General features: G+C 46.5%; 1 protein-coding gene across 2 annotated transcripts in view; it reads right to left on the bottom strand.

Annotated features, from left to right (window-relative positions):
• The window catches only part of SLIT3 (slit guidance ligand 3), a 619558-nt gene that overhangs the window by 492144 nt on the left and 103582 nt on the right, over positions 1-23832 (bottom strand). For both annotated transcript variants that reach the window (XM_082456399.1, XM_082456400.1), the window contains exon 4: positions 22679-22750. In XM_082456399.1, the coding sequence (XP_082312525.1) occupies positions 22679-22750 (72 nt within the window). The remainder of the gene's footprint in view (positions 1-22678; positions 22751-23832) is intronic.

The raw sequence follows: 23832 nt of genomic DNA, 5'->3' as shown, positions 1-23832 counted from the left end.
ACCCAAACGTGGCTCTGAAGACTGTTACTATATGGGAATCGGGGCCCAGTGCAGCTGCTAGAGCTCCCACTCTGGGGGCAGGAATAAGTAATCTGGATACTTAATATGAAATCTCCCAGTTTTTAAATATAGGCAACTCATTTTTTTTTCAAATTAGGCAGGCCAAACACAATCCATCTGTGGGCAGGATTCTACCTGTGGGAGCGCGATTTTGCAGTCCCTTTAAATGAAAGTGTGGTTGCAAGGGAAGAATGAGGGTGATTTTTCCAAATCCTTGACTTTTTTTTTTTTTTAGCCAATCAGGTGGCTCGATTAAACAAACGAGTAAATCAACCAGCTACTCTGTGCCACATGCCCCAGCAGACAACATGACCATCAACCATGCGGTTGAGAGAAAGAGGCAGAAACAGAGAAAGTGTCCTGTTTAATAACACCAGAGATGAAGAGCAGTCCACAGAACAATGCCAAAAATATCACTAAACGTCTCCTCCATGTGGTTCTGATGCTCGTGCTGAGGAACTGGGGCGACTGATGTGGGGTGAGGTGGCCACGAAGTCTTCACTGAATGGGGAGGATTTGAGGCTTGAGGACTAGATAAAAGCGACTGACATTTACCGGACATCAGGCCGTGTGCTAAGTGCTCTATAAAAGATTGCTTCTTTTAACGTTCGCAATAATCTTCTAACTTAGAACTCACTCTTAAGCCACTGTCTCTAGATTTGGAAAGGCCTTGGAAGAGAAGGCAGGGCATCCCAGGCAGGGGAAATGGGCACGAGCAAAAGCAGGGAGGTAGGAAGGGGTCAAACAAGCGTGTGGGTGTAAGGGCAGGGGAAAGCATGAGTGTGCGTTGCAGGTTTTCTTGGTGTCTGTGTGCTTCTGCAGGTGACCAACACCAAGATGCCAGGGGTGGCAGCAGCCCTGAGGCTGGTGTAGCACTCCCTTGATCTAAAGCCTCAGAAGAGAGATTTTCTAAGAGGGTCCTCAGATGATGATGGGGTCCTGATCCTGTACCCCCTTCCTGTGATGGGGTCCTCACAGGAGGTACAAGGGTCAGACCACAGTCCTGAGGAACAGAGAGGCAGAATGGAGAAAGGTCCCTGTGCCCAGGCTGGAATGCAGCCCACCAAGTGAAGGCATGAATATTCATTGTTCTGGAGAAGCTGCTGAATATCTGTAGGCATCCGTCTCATCACACTCAGCTGGGAAGAATTCATCCCAGCCCTGGAGGGAAAGTTGTGGGATTGGGTGGGGATGTTGGATTCAGGCAGGGATCTGGATCCCAGCAACCCACCCAGAATGCCTAAGTGCCCTACAGCTATTCTCTGCTCTTGGGGCCAAAGGAATCACCCACAGATAGAGTCAAAGGGGAAGTGTTGAAGGTGGTGGGCAAGGAGAGAGAGCGAGAGGACCAGCGAGTGCAGACAGGGTAGGCATGGAGGGGAAATGCCGCCTTTCCTTTAGCAGATCAGGGAAAGCTTTGAGAAAGAGGTGGGATGTTCAGAAAGCCTCTGAAATGCTTCTTGACCTCAGTGGGAGGAAGTGCCCAGAGAGGGACCCTGCCGCTGTATCAGGACCAATAATAAGAAGGCTCTCAAGGGCCAAGTTGAGATTACAATTAAATGGGGCTTCAGAATCATGAACCTGGACTGACCAATCTTTGATCCATTTTGATTAAAAGGTTCCCAGGGGAAATACTGAATTACCCTCAGATAGTTCTTTCAGAGTCCTTTTATGGCCCTTTCACCTATGAATTAACCTAATTTTTACAAAGTTCTAACCTCACATTTTCTCAACACCAGTCCTATAAAACCCAAGTCCCACCAAATGTGCCATGAACACAGATTCCACAGTCAAAAAATATTTTGGGAACTATCTGTGTACTAATTTTCACCTCTTGGAAATTTCTAATGCATATTAACATTGTAAAGGTTCTGAGCAGTCCTACAATCAAAAAGCTTTCCATATTTCCTTTAGCACAATATTTCCCAGACATATATGATGAGGATACTTTTTTCTGAACATATATTAAGATGGCACACATTTGGGAAATGTACATCTAGATTTGAAGCTGATGTTCAGATCCTCTACCTCAAATACCTCTGAGGTATGAGTTCCATAAAATCAATAGCTGCTCTCTGGCCCTACTTCCCATTTGTTATGGACTTAATGTCTGTGTCCCCCTCAAAATTCATATGTTGAAGTCCTAATCTCCAAGGTAATGGTATTTGGTTGGAGGTGGGGCCTTTGGGAGGTAATTAGGTTTAGATGAGGTCATGGCAGGTGGTCCTCGAGTTGGGATTAGTGCCCTCGTAAGAAGAGTACAGAAAGCACTCTCTCTCTCTCCATCTCTCCCTCTCTCTTGTTCTCCCTCGATTTCTCTCTCGATCTCTCTTCCCATGTAAGGACACCTCATGAAGATGGCCTTCTGCAAGCCAGGAAGAGTTCTCACCAGAACCCAACCATGCTGACACCTTGATCTCATACTTCCTAGCTTCCAGAACTGTGAGAAATAAATGTATATCATTTAAGCTGCTGATCTATTGGATTTTGTTATAGCAGCCTGAGTTAAGACACCATTTATTCGGTTTTTCCACTAACAAAATAGTTAGCACTGTACTAAACCCTGCTAATAAAAAATAGAAATATAATTCCCCACTCACAAGTAGCTCATAGTCTGGTGGGAAAGGCAGACAAAATATCAGCCTCAGAGTTGGCATGGTTGATGCTCAAATGGCAGGACCCAGAGGCAGTCTTTCTAATAAATAAGACTAGCATCAGGCTTCCCTGGTGGCGCAGTGGTTGAGAATCTGCCTGCTAATGCAGGGGACACGGGTTCGAGCCCCGGTCTGGGAAGATCCCACATGCCATGGAGCAACTGGGCCCGTGAGCCACAACTCCTGAGCCTGCGCCTCTGGAGCCTGTGCCCTGCAATGGGAGGGGCCGCGATAGTGAAAAACCCGCGTGCCGCGATGAAGAGTGGCCCCCGCACCGCGATGAAGAGTGGCCCCCACTTGCCGCAACTAGAGAAAGCCCTCGCACGAAACGAAGACCCAACACAGCCAAAAATAAATAAATAAATAAATAAAGTAGAGAGGTGATCTGAAAGATGGGAAGACATTTCAAAGGCCCAGGGGCTGGGTTTAAAAAAAAAAAAAAAGACTAGCATCATCAGGGAGGGCTTCCTGGAGGAGGAGAGATGAGAGCTGAGTTTTAAAAAGTGCAATTTAGTTAGACAATAGGATGTGAGAAATGCCTTCCAGGTATGAATAAGAAGGCATAAAGATGCAGAGAAAATAAATCTTGGTGAATTTCTGAACTGCTAAAGGCTAGCTACAGCAGGATTGAAAGGAGTGAACAAAGACATGGCAGGAGTAAGAGCCAGAGAGGGAGGCAGAGGTGAAATCCAGAATTCCATAAAGTCTCCTTTGTGCTCCTAAAGTCCTGCCAAGCTTCAAGGATGCTGCCTCTTAGATCTGGAAACAAAGGCATGGCTGTCCTGACTTTGCATCCCTTTTCCACATTATTATCTCAGCCTATGAATTCAAATGCTCACTCATCCTACAGTAGCCTTGATGTCTCCTCAATCTTTTTTTTTTTTTTTTTTTAGCTGCCTTGGATCTTTCTGGGAATAGCTGCAGAGGAATTTTCCCTATGTTAGGGAGGACCCGGGAATGAAATTGCAAGGCATTCTAGGCATGACTGTTGTTGTCTTGAAGCAGCCTACCATTCTGGACAGAAGGCTGGCTGCGATCTTCGGCCTGCCTCATAATCAGAGCTCCTCCTGGCTGAGGCATATTGGCTCTAGTCTCTGGATGCCTAGAACCCACCCCACTCTTTTCCAGTATGTGGCCCAGACTGAGCAAATCATAGGCCCTAGCCTCTGGCCACAGTGATTGGTCCAGGAAAGGGCACATGGCTCTAGCTAGGCCTAATGGGAGTCCTGCCCTGAGAATATTCTGGGATGAACACCAGGGAAGACTCTTTGCTCTCTGGTCACAAAGCTGTAAGGATATGGTGTCAGTCTGCCAGGGCATCACAAGGGGACATGAGGGACAAAGCTACCAGGCAGAGAGATGTGAGATGACATTTGGAGAGTGGCAGACACCAAGTAGGCTTCGGGTCTGGGTCCTGGTGACCTTTAACACCAGCCCTACCTCGTGGCTTTGTGTTCGCATCATTGACACTTGCTTGTTTTTCCTTATTCTACTTTGCTTCAGATTTCTGTCAGTGGTAATCTTGAGAGTCCTAAAAAGCCAGGTTCCTCTAGGGTGGAAGTGGTCAGACCCCAAGAAGCCACACACAGTCCCTGGAATCATTTCTAGAAGTCTTTGGAGACAGTTGGGATGTCATTAGGAAGAAGGGAAGAGAGTATCTCCTCCTCACAGTATGACGACAGATCATTTGATGTGTAGTGTATAATGAGCTCCAGAATTGGAAAGAAGTGGGTTCTGATCTTGCTTCCATCTCTTCTTAACTCTGAGACCATAAGTTCTTTAAACCCTTTCCCTCAATGCAAATGGAGATGACTAATACCCACCTCACAGGGTTGGGAGGAAAAAAATAAAGATGCTGGAGAAAGAACTTGCCCAGAACAGAGTACAACACCAAACAACATTAATTTTCTGTGTTTCAAATTCTTCTACAGAAGGCCAACTCATCAGTACATCACAATCCATGCCAACTCCAGGAGAAGAGGAGACTGAACCAAGAGCCTTTACAGCTTGATCAAAAGAGAAGTGACAGCTGGCCCTCACCTGTCCTACCTGCATATTTCCAAATCTCTCTCTGCTTTCTATTCCCCAGAGTAGAAGCTCAGCAAAGATGAATGAATTGCAAAAAAGTTTTCCTCTAAAATGCAACTTCCCTTGGCATACATGTGATGCAAATGCCTTTTGCTCCATTCCCATTTGGTGGGATGTCCTCTCTCCCTGGCCGCATGGTCCATTAATGTACATCCACTGATACATGGATAAATATAATATATACCCATCTTAGACAGAAAATGCCTCAAAGGGAGAGGTTGGGTCTGTGTATCCCACTCCCTGCAGAGCTCAGCAGGACATCACAGACAATGATGGTAGTGATAGAAAAGCTTGGGTTTGTGTCTTATTGCCATGGAAAGAGAGAAGAAAATGAGGAGGGGCCCACTGAGCTCTTACTGTGAGTCAGACAATAGGTTTATGCTGAAAACACACCATCACCCTTGATTGTCTTCACAACCCTGGCTGTCATATCCATTCAAACTTTGGACACTGAGGCTCAGAAAAGAAAAATTATGTGCCCACCTGGCAGAGCTGGTCTATGATCATTTGACCACGCCTGTGGTTCCCCTACCTCCCACCCCTAGTACATGGTCAGGCAGACTGGGTTCTCGCTCCACCTATGACACATTAGCTTGAGCAAATTTTTTATCTTCGCTGAGCTCCATTTCCTCTTCAATAAAAGGGAATAGTTAGACCCACCTCACAAGACGATTATGAAGATTAAATGAGATCATGAAGATGATAGGGTTTAGAACAATGCCTGATGCTTTGTAAACACTTAACAAATGGTAGCTGCTGTGACATGGCTGTGTTATCTACTATTATTTCCACTACACCCTCTTGCCTTTTTAGGTTCAGAGGCCAAAAACTATTTTGCAAGAGGTACTTTTGCTCCTGTTTTCAACCTGAGATTTCTACAGCTGCACCATGCACACTGGTAATGTCTGCAGGCCTGTGAACATAACCACTTTTCCCACACCCATTGCAGAAGTTCAGGACATCTGGGTCTGGCTCCAGGCTGCCCCAAAGCCGAAAGAACTTCTCCCAGAGGGTACAAGAGCCAAGGCTCTCCTTCTTCCCTGGCTGCAGCAGAGCTGGTGGCATCCACCTCCCCCATGAGGAGGACATATGGACCATGCTCTCTCTCTGTCAGTCAGCATTGCACAGGCAACGCAGGCCATGAAATAAGCTTTTTATCACCCAGGCCTTCTTCTCTTTGGTTTTCTCTTGCTGCCTGACAAACAATTGTTATGTTTCCCGACATGATAAAGCACTCTTGGTTCTGCTCCACCAGCCACCCCACAGTGAGTGTGGACGGAAGAAAACAAGACCCCCTCACTTCTCCTTGAGCTTTGGTGTGTCTTGTGACTTGGCTGCTCACATGTTCCCTTTCAACAGCCCTTCTGCAGAGAGAGGCAAGGCCGAGATAAATCCTCCCCCACTGCCAATGCCTTCATCCTTCTTTTTTGTTGAGAGGCAGTGAGGCTTAGCTGAAAGAAGACAGAATTTGGAGCTAGACAGGCAAGGTCTGAATCCCAGTTCTGCAAATTCCTTACTGAATGACCTTGGGCAAAACACTTCACTTTTCAGAGTCTCAGTTTTCTCTTCTGTCAAATGTGTTCATAATCCCTACTAGGCCACACAACTGTTGAGAGAAGCCACATGAGTAGAGGCAGAAGCACTGCAGAGCAAGTGATGACTATCCTAGTTGCCATCCAATTTCCTTGAAATGGGATTGAATTGTCTGAAAAAAGAAAGTTAAGGGGAGTGATCCAAATTAATCTCTCCATCTCCATATAAAATATTTGTCTGAAGGTTCTACTGGCAAAGCAAGGATTGGCAAACTTTTTCTGTAAAGGCCACACTATAAATATTTCTGGCTTTGGGGGGCCATATAGTCTCTGCCAATAACTAGGCCCCTCTGCCACTGTAGCACACATAGGGCCACAGACAGTATGAAAATGAGTGACTGTGGCTATGTTCCAATAAAACTTTATTTACAATAGCAGGTGGCAGCGGGCTGGATGGGCCTGCAGGCTGTGGTTTGCCCACCCTGGCCTTAGCTGTTTAGAGTTTGGAGCTGGAGAACAGCATCTTCCTTGCCAAGCAAACCAGCATGCCGACGTCCTCTTTCTGCCAGCATCCTCTCAGAAACCCACCTGTCAGAGAGTCAGAGCCCATGCCAGCTGCCCAAATTCCCTCTCTGCCTTTGAGACACTGGAGGTTTAGATTTATGGGCATGGCAATTTGTTTCACGTAATCTTGTCCGTAATTACACCAGCAGCCATTAGGTAAATGATTTGGCCCTTTCCCCTGAGTGATATTTCCCCCCCTGAAATAAATAGGGGGGGGGGTACTTCTCTCCCATAAGTTAAGCATATTATTTGCCTCATCACACAAGGCAAATGGGGTAGCTCCGAGCTATTAGTCTATCACTGCAGCGATCAGACTGCCAGGAGCCAGAAGTAATTTACAACAGGGAAGTAAACAGGACCCCAGATAGATAAATAAGAGGCCCCGGGCTGGTCTGGGGCCTGAAAAGATTAAGTAATGAGAGTATCTAGCGAGAGATTTAGTGCTAAGTGAGCTAGGACCAGAGCAGCCTCCTACGGAGGAATCAAATTATATCATTGGAAAGAGAGATTATTGAAGCCCTTCATGCTGAGCCGGGAAATCAGCACTTCTTGGGAGGGGAGGGCTGCCGTCATTAGCATAGCAACTGGGGACTCTGTGCTGAAGGCTGGCTAATTAGCTGCAGGTAAATGGTTATATATGACAGGTAAGCAGGGTGCGGTGCCCCTGCCCACTAGGAAAACCCGGTCAGTTCCTCAGTGGCTGCTGGGTTATCCGTAACAGGCTGAGGTCTTTTTTCTTAAATGAACAGGTGCCTTATAAAGATGTGTCCTCAGAGAGGTAACCACCTGGAACGGGGGGAAAAAAAATGTTGCTGAAGTTGATACCAAGTTGACTCTGGCCTTTTAACTTCTGAAATTCCTAGGAGGTGGAAATTCAGATGCACCAGGCTGGCTGTCCTCTGGGAGGGCTGCAAGCTCCGGGAAGCAGCCCCCATCACCACACTCCCAGAAGACTTCCTCTTCACTTCCCTTTGATGGTACCGCCATTCCTCCAACAGCAGGATGGAAACCTTGGGGGTTGGCCTCTACGCCTTCCTTTCGGTTGCCTATTTTGTTGATTCTTTTCGAGGAATGGCTCTCAAGTGAGGTTGGTTCCTTCAATCCCCTTCCTCAAGTATGTCGTGACAATAACCCCACGGAACTCGCAACAACCCCTTTCACACGTAAGAATTGCTCATCCTTACTTGGATGAGCAAATCCATCGCCAATATCACCTCTTTCAAAAGAATATCCTTTTTCTTAAAAGAGAAACTGCTACTCCAGGCAGACTGACCCCTGGAAACACCAATCCTTAATCCCTTGTAAGCCAGTGATCCTTCTTCCATGGTTTTTCTTCTTTGCCACTCACTGAAAAATCATGGCAAAGGTAAGAACGTATCTTTGGGCTGGGCCCACAGCACCAGACGAGGAATCCTAGGGCTGGGGTTTGTGAGTTCCCTACAGCTCTGTGCCTCTATCTCTCCAACTGTGAAAGAAAGGCATAGTTCTAGAAATTCTAAAAGTGCCATCCAGCTCTGGGATTCTATGAAGACGATGTTCTTCCCTCCTGAGGGGTTGCTGTAGAGACAAGAGTTGACACAGAGCTTGGTACAGAATGGAGAGGCACATGTGTGATCAGAAATTCTTCCAGCTGCCTTAGGAGGAACCAGAAAAAGATGAAAATAAACCCAAGATACATTTCCCCCCAAAGATCTTATTTTCTTTCTTTCCTTTCTCCTTCACTGTATCTTTACCATCTCTGTTCCATGTTTACATTTTGGTGATTGTTGTTCTTTTTTCTCCCTCCCTCTCTTCCTTATTCTAGGGTTTCTTCCTTTCTCTCCATCCTATCTTCCCTTTCTCCCACTCATCTAATGAAAAGACCCCTCCTCTTTTCCTCATGACATGGAATTAAAGGTGGTGAGTGGGTCAAGTCACTCTGAAGAGTAGCATCTCTCCTGATCACAGCAGCAGTAAAGCGAGTCTCGAAGGTCTGCATTCCCAGGGCAGCAGCAGTGATCACCCATTGCTGACTGATGCCAGGTTTGCAGAAAGGAGAAGTGACAGGTAGGGGCAGAGGGCTGGGAGGGGGAGAAGAGGAACAAACAGTAGGTTGGTGCTATAGCTACGCCAGCCAGAGACCCAGAAAGAGTCCGTTTGGAAACATTAATATTTTGATGTTCCAGTGTGGCTCTGGTTCAATTATTTTAGAAGACATGGTTGACTTCAGGTTTGGACTAATTCACCAGATGTCTTTCAAACAACCTCTGGTTTAGATCTCAGATCAAGAAAAAAAATAATTTGGAGGTTTAGGTCAATGCCCAGTAAATTAGTGTAATCTATTCGTTTTTTTTCCAAACTAAGATTTGGTTTTTGTATGAGTCCCCACAGGTCTCTTTTTTGGAAAGCCTTCACTGAGCTGAGCCTTCCAATAGCTAGACAACTCCTTTCAATGCCCATTAGAAGTAAAACAATCAGTGAGGCCTGGAGATGAAGCAAACACAGTTTATTTTTTCATTTCATTGTATCACAGAATATTATTCCCAGGTCTTTGAAAAAGTGTCAAAAAATAACATTCCCTCCCTAACTCAGTCTCGGACACTGGCTCACATCTGCTAGTGGAGGACCCCAGCATGGGCTGTTTCTCTCTCTTTGGTGGGAGTTTGAAATCCCACCCCGGTAGCCCTTGAAGTCAGCTCACCTCCATGCTGTGTGGTCCACCTGTGTGTGGATGGGTTCATCCCATGAAGGCCCTCTCAGGACCCCAGGGCAGGGTCCTTCTACTTTTTATTTTTTTAATTAATTAATTTATTTATTTTTGGCTGTGTTGGGTCTTCGTTTCTGTGCGAGGGCTTTCTCTAGTTGCGGCAAGCGGGGGCCACTCTTCATTGCGGTGCGCGAGCCTCTGATTATCGCGGCCTCTCTTGTTGGGGAGCACACGCTCCAGACGCGCAGGCTCAGTAGTTGTGGCTCACGGGCCCAGTTACTCCGCGGCGTGTGGGATCCTCCCAGACCAGGGCTCGAACCCGTGTCCCCTGCATTAGCAGGCAGATTCTCAACCACTGCGTCACCAGGGGAGCCCCCTTCTACTTTTTAAACCCAAGTAATTTGTCTTGCAAAGAGTGAAATAACTAGAGGCTAGAAACTGCGGAAAGAAGTCCAATGTGTTAGTTTTATCTTCACTCTTGTGTGTGTGCTTGTTGAGTGTGCGTGCATGCGTGTATGACTGTGTGTGCATATATGCGCACACATCCTATTAAATATCATTTGGGGCTTTTTCAGGGCAATGAGGAGAGAGTGCTGGTTTGAAGCAGAAGCTGCCTTTGACCATATATTGAGAGTAAAAAGCGGATTGTGGAGAGACCAAGTTCCTTCTCTCATTTACTCTTTTATAGAATACTTACCAAGTACCCACTGTGTGCTAGATACAGTGGTAGACAATCATAGAGTCAACAAGACAGACAAAATCCCCGCTCTCAGGAAGCTTAAAATCTCCTGGGGGATGCGTGAGCAGAAAGTAAACAAATAAATGAGCAAAAGAATTTCAGGTAGTGATAAGTGCTATGAAGAAAATAAAGCTGGGTCACGTCATAGACAGTGACTGAGAAGGAAGGGATGTTACTGTAGGTAGGGTGATCAGGAAAGGCTCTCTAAGGGAGTGATGTTTGAGCCAGGACCTGAATTTCAGGAAGGACCTGGCCATGCCAACATCTGGGGTCAGCGTGTACCGGCAGAAGGAACAGCAAGGCCAAGGCCGTGAGTCGAGAAAGGGACGGGAGTGTTGGAGCATCCGGAAGAAGGCCCAGGAGGCTGCAGCGTGGAATGTGGGAAGCGTGGCCTAGGATGGCACTAGGAAGAATGGTGGGGCCAGACTGTATAATGTGGGAGCTTGGGTTTATTCTTAGGACCGTGTGAAGTCACTGGGAGGTTTAACGGGGAGAATGAGGAGATCTGATTGGTCTTAAAACAATCATGGAGGCTGCTGGATGGATGATGGATAATGAACGAACATGCGTAGAAGCAGGAAGATTTAGTGGGGAGGTCCTTGCAGTCATCTCATGGAGAAAGGATGGTGGCCTGTACCAGGGTGATGGCAGCAGGTGGTAGACAACTGATAACGCACGGTGACAAACTCTGTGCAGTCGCCTCACCACTCCTATCAGCGACTCTCCACGTGGGGAAAAACTGGCAGTAGGGTACTCCCTGGGCAACTGGTCTTTCCCTGCTGCTGCTTTTCCGGCCTCATTAGGCCTAATGATCTCCCATCCTTCACTCTCACTTAAATAAAGGAAGTGCCATGCACAGGGCAAGAGGATCTGCAGAGAGCGCCATTAGCAGTGGAAACCATAACAATTATTTCCTAAGATAATTTTGTTCAGTGGCTGAGCCCTTGGGAGCTGGTAGTCGACAAAGCTCTGCTTTGTGTTGTAAAATGGAATGAAAGTCTCTTCAGGTCTTGGGTAGAAGCCTGACCCATGCACATCTCTTCCAGGGAAAAAGAGGAGCTCTCTCTTGAGACCAGAAAACATTTACACTAATAATTTACTGTCTCTGACACAGAACTGCCACTACCATCTCTATGCACCAAAAACACCAATTATATGAGCCAAGGAGACAAAGTGTCTCCTGTTCCACCACCGCTGCCACTTTTCTGACCTCTGATATCTCCTCACAGTGTTGCTCAATAATTTGAGCTAATTTAAAAGTCAGTATCTTGCACTAAAGTGAAATTATATCTGTGCTTTCATTCCACAGCCTGGAAGGGATCTTCATTTATCTGTCTGGGATTCTCATATAGAGAGAAGGCTTTATGTGTGTGTGTGCGGTACGTTATGTGTATGTGCATGTGCTTTTGAAATAAAAGGGGGAATAGAGGAGGAGACGTGGAGACACAGGAAGGAGATGATTGGGGCCGTGATATTAATAACACTGATGATTCAGGCTTTCTTTCTATATTGCTACCACTGATTTTCATTTTTTTTAAAAATCATTAAAGTTAGGTCTCTCTGAGCATCTTGATCTATGGCTTAGAGTTTCCTAAATCCCAAATTCAATGAAATTGACACGGAGGGGATCAGTCCTCGGCTACCCTTTCACCCTCTTAGAAACGCAGTTTTCTCCCCTAGACAGAGCATTCTGACCTCCCAAAGTCAAGATGCTTTTTCACTGGGAGAAAAGTTGGCATGACTCTGTGTATATTTCAATCAAAAGCTGACTCACTGACGAGAAATTTGAGTCCAGAGCCCTAGACATGCCAATGAGAGGCCAAACTATCAGTTCCATAGCTGAATACTCCACTTAGCCAACCACGGGGAGGATTTTTGGCTACACAACAGGCAGCACCAATCAAGACAAGTCCAGACTTCCAAGCAGGCTACATCACCATAAGCAGGGTGAGGAGAATTAGAGAAGGAATGATGGGAAGAAAGGAGCATCATGAATAAAACATTAAAATATTCTTCTAAACCATGAATCAAAAACTCAGGCCCAGCACACCACATTCAGGCAAGGAGCGTGAAATTTACTTAAACTTCTCTGTTTCTATTTGGTTTGGACAGTACTGTGTTATCATAGTTTTGCTGTTGTTAATACGGTGTCAACACGTTCATTACAAGCTTCAGTCTCCAGGACTTTGTAAATGGACTGCAAACCTTACAAATGGAAATTAATGCTCAAAATCCGGGATACGGAGCCCACAGGACAGCCAGAAGAAAGCCAAAGTTACAGACTTTTGTGTACGCGTGTGATTTGAAATTATGCTAGAATTTAGGACATCAAATTAAAATGCTCTTTGTGCCCTGGAGAGATTCCCAAATGTTGGCTGAAAATGAGAGATGATTAGGCCCTTTAGAAAGGTTTCTGTTGATGCTGAATGTGATTCAAGAAAAAATATTTCAAGATTATGAGATGCGGGTCCAGTAGCATCATTCAGGCCAAGGAAGAATGTGTGTTTGGGGTCTGCCCACCTCAAAAGGCTGATATTTTTCTATATGCAATGTGGCATTTCCCTGACATTTTCCACTCCCCTGACAGCTTCTAACTCCAGATAAGGAGAATGAGGATCCCCAGGGTGTGGGTGAAGGCTGGCCTCTGGTCCTCATCTTCAGCAAAGGGCTTTGTTGCCAACGGACAGCACGGTCTCTATCTGAGCACCCTTGGGGATGTCCGCACAGCCCGGCCGAGGCTGGCCAGCTCCACCGCATTGCCGCACGGTGCTGAGAGCAGCACATGCTCTTCTGCAGAAAGGTTCCAACTCTGCAGGTGGGTCCCGGACGAGGAAGTGTGAGAAGGCGCCAGGTGGCGAGAAGCCCACACTCACACCCTCTGGGCTGAGATGAGACGCGTCTGCGTTCTGGACTCAGCAACCCAATAACCAGCATATGGCAGTGACACACACACGCAGTAGGTGTTCAACGGATGCTTGAATTGCCCCTGGTCACACAGTTCTCCACCTGGGAATTGGGCAAGAATGTCCCCAATAGGCAATTGACCACATGCCAGGTATCAGCCTGGGTGTTTGTTTTATTTTTCCATTTTCCCAACTCACTGTTTTCATATCCAGGACAGAGAATGCACGGATGTACCAAGGCTTTTGCCTTTGCAAGGACTCGAGCTCTTCTTGCCATCAGCTGTTTCACGCACCAGCTGAGCTAAGATTCAGGAGGTCTCCTGAAGCCCTTATACATATAACCCTTTCTCCCTGCATTTTTCCTTTTTCTGTAGCAATTCAATTGGCACCCGGGCTTCACCATCGTCACCAGTGTCCAGTGTTTTTCACCAAACGTTGGTCTGACTTCCTGCAAGCGTGGCTTTTTCCACCCTGATCCATGGCCTGACTCTCAAACGTTAACCCTTTCCACACATCCTCGGAAAACCATCTTGGAATCCCCACCAAGCAGACCAGCAAAAACCCTTACCTTCAAACCAAAGAAAATACTAAATCCATGAAATCACTTAAGCCACCCTTCCAAAGCGAGGGAGACTCGAAATGTTTTATACAGCAACCTATAAGAAACTCATTTTGTGGGATGTTTCACATTCCAGCCCATGGTTTATTCCCCCATATATCCCTGCCAGTAATATCAACCAGATGTGGCAAAGAAGTCTGTGCAGAATTGTAAAAATTACAAGCATATTCTGTAATTCCAAAGCATTGTAAAGTCACAGCTTGGTTTTCTTTCTTTCTTAAAAAAATAAAAAATAAAAACTTTCCAAGCTGGCAGAATGTTCTCAAGTACAAGTATTGCATGATCACTTTAGAAAATTCTGCTGCTGGCCCGAAAGGCTAAAGAATTTGAAGATGTAAAACCTCACTCTACCTTTGATAAATTGTAGGGAACTTAGAAAAGTCTATTTGCAAACATGCATTTAAGTCTATAAATTTTTCTTTTTCAATGTTTCAAGTCTTAATATCCTAGATCTCAGATATGAGCACATGTTCATATACACTCATATGAGCATAAAAGTACAAATACTGAACCTTGAAAGCTACAGAGGTCCATGATTTTTCTCTTATTCTCCCGTCTACCCAACCTTCTTTTTCAAGATGTATTTCAGCACAAGCGGCACATTATAAAGCAGAAAGATATACAGAATTGGGGGTCAGAAAGACCTGGGTTTATTCCTGGTGAGTTAGTTAAACTCCTCAACCCTCAGTTTCATCATCTGTGTAGTGGGCATACCTACCTTGAAGGAGGACCGAAGAAGATGGCAAATGCATAAGGTGTGCAGCACACAGTAGGTGCTCATGAAATGTTTGGTTCCTCCTCTGATCCCAAATCTATAAAATAACAGGGGTTGTACTAGATCAGGGTTTCCCAAAATATGCCTCATGGGTGACATACGCCAAAATCACCTAGGGTGCCTACTTACAGAGTCAAATCCCTACGTCCATTCCAGATCTAATGAAACTAGAGTCCTTGGGGACATAGTCTGGGAATCAGCATTTTAATTAGAACCTCAAGGGATTAGTTTTTCTATATGCTAAGTCTGAGAACCACTGAACTCTGGATCCTCGCTCTGCAAAGTGTGGTCCTGTAGAAATGCAGACTCTTAGGTCCCACCCCAGACCTGCAGAACCAGAGTCCACATTTTAACCAGATTCCCAGGTGTTCAGATGCACAGTAAAGGTTGAAAAACACTGGCCCAGATAACTTTTAACTCCTAGCTCTGAAATTCTATAGTATGAGTCCATAAGGCAATTCAAAGTATTAGCCTTATAATCAGCTCTGTGAATAAGGCAACAGGCTTCTGTGCTCAGCTGGATAAAGGCTCAGTGGAGGAGAGAAGAACAGAAACCTTCCCTGCCTGCCTTCTTTCTTCGTTCCGGCTTCAGGTACTACAGAGAGTGCAACTCACACAAAACAGAAATCCCAAGAGTGACAGGGCACCCACTGTAATCCATTATCTGTCCACACACAGATTAAAGCTAAACCCGTCTTCAGGCACATGATGAAGCATGCAGGTGATGAAGCCTGCCATAAAGCAAATGGAAGGCTGGCCTCACCGCGGTGCTCGGTGATCGGGGAAATGTTGGAGAAGGAAATGGAGCTCCAGTTTGCAGGGACTTTTTCCATGAGCTTTAGGCAGCCGTGCCCCTGGAAAAAGCGACCCCACGTCTGCGATGGTGAGGCCGGTCTCACCATCCGTCCCCTGGCCTCTGAAGGCTGCTGCGCCAGCCCAGACCAGAGGCAAGAACAGGTCTCTGGGATCCAGCTCCAGGTAGGCAAGCAGGCAGGCAGTCTCTGAAGCCCCCATGGTCCTGATGGATTTGTTTTCCCATCGCCCTATGATCATTTCACCACATCAGATAACAACTCTGCTGGAAAACTGAATAGTATGGTTTTTGTTTTCTCCACTGATTTTTCACTTTTATAGCATCGTTTCACATCAATACAGAGTTTTATGGAGACACATATTGCATGTAGTTATGTTTTAAAGGTTAGTGCAGAATTGGAAGACTAAGGTGGCTACAAAAGGAGCTCTGAGTAGCAGAAGGTACTACCTAGAGGTACAGGGTTCCAGTCATTCAACAGATCTGGTCTCATTTAGGGCTTCAAAGAGATAAAGGAACTAGAGCACTAACTGAGCTTCTATGAGGGGCTGCTGGCCCTTTAGTTACTGACTTCTCATAAGTATGGAAATTGTGGTAAGGATGTGGGCTCTGTAGTCAGGCAAGCCCGGGTTTGAAGTTTAGCTCTGTCAGTGACTGGCTCTATGACCTTGGAGAAGCTGTCTAAATCTCTAGGACTTGGTGTGTTTATCTGTATAATGGGGCTAATGTAGTATCTAACCTCCCAAGCCTGAGATTGAGGAAGAGAATCTATCTAAAAGCAGTTCGCAGAGCACTTGACCCACAGTAAATATGCAATGCACACTTAGGAACTATTATGTGCTAATGTGTTCATTCGTACGTTGAAGCCCTTGCCCCCAGTCCTTCAGAATGTAACTGTATTTGGAGATTGGGTCTTTAAAGAGGTGACTAAGTTAAATGTGGCCATTAGGGTGGGGCCCTAAGCCAACATGACTGGTGTCCTTATGAGAAGAGGACAGGACATCAGAGGTAAGCGTGAACAGAGGGACAACCATGTTAAGAGGCAACAAGAAGACCACCATCTGCAAGACAAGGAGACAGCCCTCAGGAAATCAATCCTGCCAGCACCTTGATCTGAAACTTCCAGGCCGCAGACTGTGAGGAAACAAATTCCTGTTGTTTAAGCCATCCGGTCTGAGGTACTTCTTTATCACAGCCCTAGCAAACTACGACAGGAACTATGATGATTATCCTTATTGTATTGCTAACCAACCAGAGACTGAGAAAGTTGAGGTCACTTGCCCAGGGTCAGTCACCAGAGGGCAGGATCCAAACCCAGGTCTGGACAGTTCCAAAGCCCCTGCTCTTTGCTCTAATATTGGGTTACCTCAAAGAAACATTAGATCACCTTGCTGAATGCAGTTTCTGGCTTGTTTGGGGATACGGGGCATGGATGCACATGGCTGGGTGATAAGGGCAGAAAATGGTAAATACGAAGGAGAGGTACAAGCTAGCAGAAATGAGAGTTCAGGGGATGGCCCACTCATTGCAAGTAAGTTCCGTGGAAACTGAGGTCTCACAACTCTTTGGGAGGGAAGCAGCCCCACCAGGACAGCAGCCCCAGTGACTTGGGGCTAAGTTGGCTGGTCACATTTCATGTTGTTTTCAGCTGCCCGGGGATTAACTTCCCAAGTCTCTTGCAACTCCACTGACCCAAGTGAGCGACAGCAGTTTAACCCCAGTGGCATGTTTTAAATCTGCCAAATACCTAGTAGGACTGTGTGAAGAATAATCGGGGGCCTCCGTCCTGCTGCTAGCACAACTGCTTCTTCAGCAACAGGCTTTAAACCACTACCAAATATGTAACGGACTCTTTGGACATGAATCCAGGAGACGTGGACCAGAAGGACCCCAGTGGTCTGCTCATCCTCACATGGCAAAGTCAAATTAAAAAAAAAAAAACAGTTGTGAACCACTGTGTGCCTCTCATCCCCTTCAAAGCTCCCTAATCTGGTGCAAGGCAGACAGCTTTTAATTACTGTTTTCATCTTGTCTTTTGCTTCTTCTAAGGAATTTCTGGCAACATTAACCACTTAACTTCCGAATCACCAGAAATCCTTCCCTCCTTCCCCCATGTGTAGGTAAAAGAGAAAGCTTGAAGGAGAGGCCAAAAAGGAGAAATTCATAACTTACAGACCATGTAACAGACCATGCTTCATCCCAACCTCTCTAGATGAGGCCCAGAGAGATGAAGTAACATGCCTAAGGTCACACAGCTTGTGGGTGGCCGAGCCAGTAGGAGGATCAGGATCTTCCCACTCCCGGTGCAGTGCTCCCTCAACCCTCATTTATTTTGGAGGCTGAACTCTTTGAGAGGTGCTGAAATGTTTACACCAGAGATGCCAAAGCCCCAGCATATGCACCATTCCTATCAGTCAACCAGCAAAAGTTAACCATAGCCATCTTTCACTGAGCACTTTACTATGGGCTATAGTCAATGCTAAAGGTTGTCCCCGAGCTATTTCCATTTACCTCACAACAATCTGGAGAAGTGGGTTCTATTATTGTCTACTTTACTGATGAAGAACCTGAGACCCAGAGAAGTTAAGTAATTTGCCCATGGTCTCACAGCAAGTAACTGGCAGCCCCTTAACCTTTTCACTTTACTGCCATCTCCTGTGCTCAGTCAAGAGTGATAGGAAACCTAGAAAGAGCAGAAGTACAGTCCTGACCCTTGAAAACCTTATAATATACATCAGGACAGGAGTGAGCTAATACTTATTGAGTGCCCAAAGCAGGACAGAGACCTTGCTGGGTGTTTTACAGACCACAGTGGTATTACCTAAGCCTCAGGGCACTTCTGAGCTCTAGGATTCTATGGCTCGTGCTCTATGCGCTGAAGGACAGAGTAAGAGGGTGGATACATCGCTACTATACACATGCACCAATGAATCAGACGGTGCTGCATCTAAGGGGGGTGGGGTGGAGTAACCAGCCAAGGCCTGACAGAAGCACTTGGATGTATGACAGGTCCATCACCAATCCTTTTTAGCATGACTTCAGCTCTCCACAATAGTTAGCACAGCAGTGTGGCATGGCAGAAAACAGAGGTACTTTGCAGCAACACACATGCGTTTCTTTCCCCATTCTGTTGTATCATGGTTATACAACTATGGGTAAGTCAGATTGTTATTCTACGCTTTAGAAGTAGATTTTTTTTTTAAATAAATTTACTTATTTTATTTATTTATTTTCAGCTGCACTGGGTCCTCGCTGCTGCGCGAGGGCTTTCTCTAGTTGCGGCGAGCGGAGGTAGAAGTAGATTTAATAATGATTCTCTTTGCAGGATTGGTGTGAAGGCTAAATCTGAGTATTGAGGCAGAGTGCCCAGTGCTGCTGCTTAGAAACACGGGATATATGGACATGTAATTTAAACTCTGGGCCTCAGTTTCCTCATCTGTAAAATGGGAGTATTGAGGCAGGGAGTTAACTGTAGTAGAAAAAAAGCACAGGCTTCGGAGTCAGACTACCCACATTAGATTCCTGGTTCTGTCGCTGAGTAACTGTATGATGCTGGGCAAGTTCTTTGACCTCTCTGAGCCTCAGTTTCACATCTACAGAATAGTGCTCATAGTCCCTACCCCATAGCATCGTTAGGAGTGTCAAACAAGTTATATGTGAAGTGCTCAGAAGAGCACCCGACACTCAACGTGTTTGCTATTGTTATTATCTTGAAGCGTTATTGTGAGGATCCAAACCATTCAATGAAAGCACAGGGAACTGAACAGACTAGATGCTCAATAAACTTGTAGATGTCTGCTGTGTTCAAGTCCGGTATGTCTTCCCCTGTCCTCTGATAACAGAATTACTCTCCCCTTTGGGAAACCCATTTCCCAGGCCCTGCACACAACTGTGATGGACGCATGGCCCAAACTTGGTCAATCAGAGGACACCATCTCACCAGGAACAGCATCTGCTCAGAGCTGGACGTGCGACCAAGGTAAGCAATCGACCCTCAGTTCTTCTCTGCAGGACTGCTGTCGAGGACACCCTCTCCACCCTGGTTGCTAGGTTACTGCCCTCAGAGTCTTCTGCTTTTGCCTGCCATCCCGTGCACTCTTCCTAGGGCTGGAGGGAGTGAGATGAAGTCCCGATGACACCACCATGCCCCTGGATCCAGCTGTTCCTAAAGCCAACCGTAACTACCACTGGCCTTCTCATGCACATTAACTCACATATTTCCCCTCTGAGTTAAACTAATTTGTCACATTTCTGCCACTTACTAGTTAGTGGTAATATTATAATCATATATATATAATAGGTTCTCAATAAATATCGTTTCCCTTTCCCATCACTACATGTCTTATTATACGACCATAGCCTTTCCAAAAGGTATTTTTCAGATAATCATTGAATATTAAGCAGTCTTTGTCTATAGATCTAATAAGAAAAGGTGCGTCAGAATTGCTGTTTAAACTACATGGCCGACTGTGGAGGAGACAGCCACCCAGCAGCCCCATTTAGCATTCCCTGGAAAATGGCTCACTGAGTCTATTGAGATGCAGTGCTCTTTTAAAACAGAGCCAGTGGCATATGTATACACACTCATGATTGCACATTTATTGATTTCTAATTTGTACCCTGCTTACTTCCACAAAGGCCCTGGAGTGGCTGACAAAATAAGACAAAGACACAATAGGGTCATTAAGAAAAATCAAAGATCAAGCCCAGAGAGAAAAAGGGATTGCTGATTATAGCCCAAACCTGGGTTAATAGAGCTGCTTCAATGAAAAAAAGTATGTATTTAGCTCTCAGCTCTTTGGCAGCCATTCAGAATGTGTCATGATAGGGCACATAGAGAACTGGGCAACCTTCATATCTGCAGTTTAACACCCAGCACAGAGGCCAGGCTGGAACAAGCACCTGGGAAAAGCTTATTGAATGAACGAATGAACGAACAAACGAATGAGTGAATGAAGGAATGGTGGATAAAAGATTCAAAGTTCCCTCAGAACATGGTTCATACCCTGAGGCCTGTATCATTCATTTATTCATCCACCCATTCCTGAGTGCCTGTGTGTCACATTGGGCCTGGCTGGGGACCTGGAGAGGGGCAGAAACCAAAACGAGCCAAACGTCCTCCCTGCCTTCCCAGCTGCAGCTCTCTGGCTTGAGGGCAAAAGCTCTGTGCAACAGATCTCAGGGCCCACGGCAGCTCCTGGTTTCTTCATGTCTCCCAGAGAAAGGAGATTAGAAACAAGTTGTGAAGATGGGAATTGTAGGAGTAACAATAGCTATCTTGGTAACTGCACTCACACAGCACTTTAAACCCTAGAAAATGCATGCCCACCATAATCTCATCGGATACGTACAGCTCCTTGGTGAGGTGGGTAGAAGGGAAGATGGGGCATCTCCCATTTACTGATGAAGACATTTAGGCACAGAAGGGAAAGTGGCTCTCCCGACCTCTTTCAGTTAGAAAGTGGCCTTTAGGACACTGGACTTTCCCATGCCCCTGTGCTACCTGCCTGGGCCTGGCCTGCAGCATGGCAGAGACCTGTTATCACGGCCTGAAACTCCTCCTCTGCCTGGATCAAGACCAGCCCCGCCTAAAATGGGCCTCACCTGGTGGCCGTGGGGAGCAAGAATCAGCCCCCCTGACCTCCTGCAGCAACTGGAACTCGCAGACCTACCCGCTCAAAGCTGCCCAGCAGCCCCAGTCCCATAAGCACCTTTTACTTGCCTCGAAAGTGACGCTGAGATTCCAGATGAACAGCATACTGTCTGCGTTATTTAGTTAAAAGCAGGTTGAAAAGCAGAAGGTAATGCTGGGTGGAGAGATGGCTATTAGGTGAGCATTTAAGGAAAGAACTGTACAGGGAAGAGGAAGTTAAAAACCAGAGTGGTTTCCCCGTCTGCCCACTTGCTGTTGCTCATTCAGCCCAGCAACAGCACCTCAAGCACCCTCACGTCCATCAAGGTGGATTCAGAGCAGAAGAGTGGAAAGGGAGGCATGCTCTTTCCCTCATTTAGCACCGTCAGCCGGGTGGACTGAGCCAGAGAAAGGGAGTACCAGAAAGAGGAGACCGTGACAAAGTACAGGTGTGTCCCGGAGAAGGCAAGCAAGGTCGCGGTACCCTTGAAACACCAGCCAACCCCAGTCCGTTCCTGTTGCAGTCAAGTGCCCTTGCAAGTACATTTATGTATACAGTCTCTGTGTGTGTGTACAGAGAGAGATACCGATTCCTAATTCAGAACTCATTCTTAAGTGCACACGCAAACAGGCGTTTCATATTTCCCAATTTATCTACATGCATCGGCGGACTGCCTACAGAGGTATTAAACACAGCCACTGGAAATGAGAAGGGAGGCTACCACTTTGCAGCCTCCCCGGTAAGGTTAGAGTCTTCCCAGCCAGGCCGTAGATCTCACTGCCTGACTGCTAAGCAGTCGGATACTTATTGCTCCAGCCAGAAAGTCAAGCCTTGGGCAACCAATTCACCCTATAATGTACACTAGTTACTGCCGGTAGGACTTTCAGGTTCAAAGTCATGGAGTTGTTCACTGTCAATAATTAGCACTTGCCTAATAACCCCAACATATGAATCACAATCTCCATCGTGACGTGCAACTCCAGCTCTTCAGTATCCAAACTCTCACGCTCATAAATACACAGAGAATCTGCAAGTCTCCCCCAACCCCCCATTATACCCTGGACCATTCCGAACATAAAGCAAAATTCAAAGTGTTTCTTTCTTTTCACACAAAATCACAGATCTCCAGACCCAGGGTTCCCAGACTGGCAGCGGTAGGAAGCAAGCAAAGGGCAGAAATCCTTCTGGCCAGCAAGGAGGTGAGGTTGAAATGCTTAACCCAAACCACTGCCCTCCTCTGAGGCCACTGGCAGTCTTGTGTAAATCAATTCACCTCCAAGCCTACCCTCAGGGCATTTCCCTGAGGTTAATTCAGACCCAAGTTAAAAGGAAGAGTTTCCTCCCTCCTTGCAAAGGAGAGATGCACTACCACAGGTCCACAGCCCTCACCGGCCACTTAAGCGGATGATCTGGGAAGGACGGACGCACGAAAGGCGGGCTGGAGGGGAGTGTGAGGACCCAGCACGCTGAAGCCTGGCTCCAAGCGCCCACATGCGCGGACTCACTGCCAAGGTCCACACGGCTCAGGGCTCCCCACGCTAAGGCAACCGCATCCTCGGCATCAGCAAAGCCAGACAAGACACCAGGTAGGGAACACAACTCCATTCTACTCACAGTCTGGTGAGCTTCGGGTTGCTCTGGAAAAGCAGTTCCGGGAGGACCTGGAGTTTATTCTTGTTCAGGCGCCTGAAGGGGGAAAAAAAGAATGAAAAGATGTCAAGGGGACATGAAACGGGATCAAGAGTATATACAGACACCCCTTCGGTCCATCGATCAACAGGTATTAAGAGGCTTCTAGATCTTTCAACGTGGGATGCTCAGCACATGTAAGGCATACTCTTAACTCGCGGAGCTGGGAGTCAAGTTGGGGATAAAAAGGCAAAGGTCAGTCGGAAGCAGGAACACAACATGCTTCCTGCCACAATCCCCTTCACGAGCCTCGGAGAGGCATCACTAACTGATCATGACATTCTTTCCCACGAACGTCAGACAGGCTTTTGAACTTTTCTCAACATGTGCCTGAGGTAGCTAGCAATTGCCAAGTGATGCAATGGGCATGTTAAATGGGTCCCTGAAAATAAACAAAATACCAGAGAGAATATTCCAGATCCTAAGTGGTGAGGAGCGGTGGGACAGATAGCAGTCGTTATAGGAACAGAGAAGAGGGTGGGGCAGATCACCAGGGGTTAAAGGGCCAAATGGAATCCCGGCCAGCCTGGCTTTTCAGACCAGAGCTGGGCTGCGTTATGACTGCCATGGGCCCTGAGCATTTTTGCCTCTGTGGGCCCCTTCCCCTATTTAAAAAAAGTAAATATTGTATTTTATAACTGTGTTGGTATAAAAACAAATATATTAATATTATATAACATTTACTTTGACCTGAACACTCATCCCTTTCCTCTAATGTTAAAAGAAATTAAACCATTTTCATGGGTCCCTAAAAAGTACTGTCAGCCCTGGGTGCTGTCCCCGCTGTGCCTAATGGCAAAGTCGGCCCTGGGTCAGGGATCATGGTCGAGGTGTGTAGACGTAGAGGTAAAACTCAGCCCAGGAGGGGTGTCCCACGTTGGGTGGTGGCAACAGAGCCAGACTCTCTCCTGAGAACGGTCCATGCTGATGCCCACAGAAAAGAAGGCCATCTGAGTTTCCGAGGGACCGTAAGTCGTTGTGGTCTCCACGAAGCCTGCTCTCCCGGGAGCGTGAGGCCAAGAGGGAGAGCCTGCCCCGCGCTCATTCCCAGGCCTCTCTGCCCAAGCATCTTTCCGCAG

This window comes from Balaenoptera physalus (genome assembly GCF_965194825.1).
Source record: "Balaenoptera physalus genome assembly, chromosome: 3".
NCBI lineage: Eukaryota > Metazoa > Chordata > Mammalia > Artiodactyla > Balaenopteridae > Balaenoptera > Balaenoptera physalus.
This window is presented reverse-complemented; position numbering and strand designations above follow the sequence as displayed.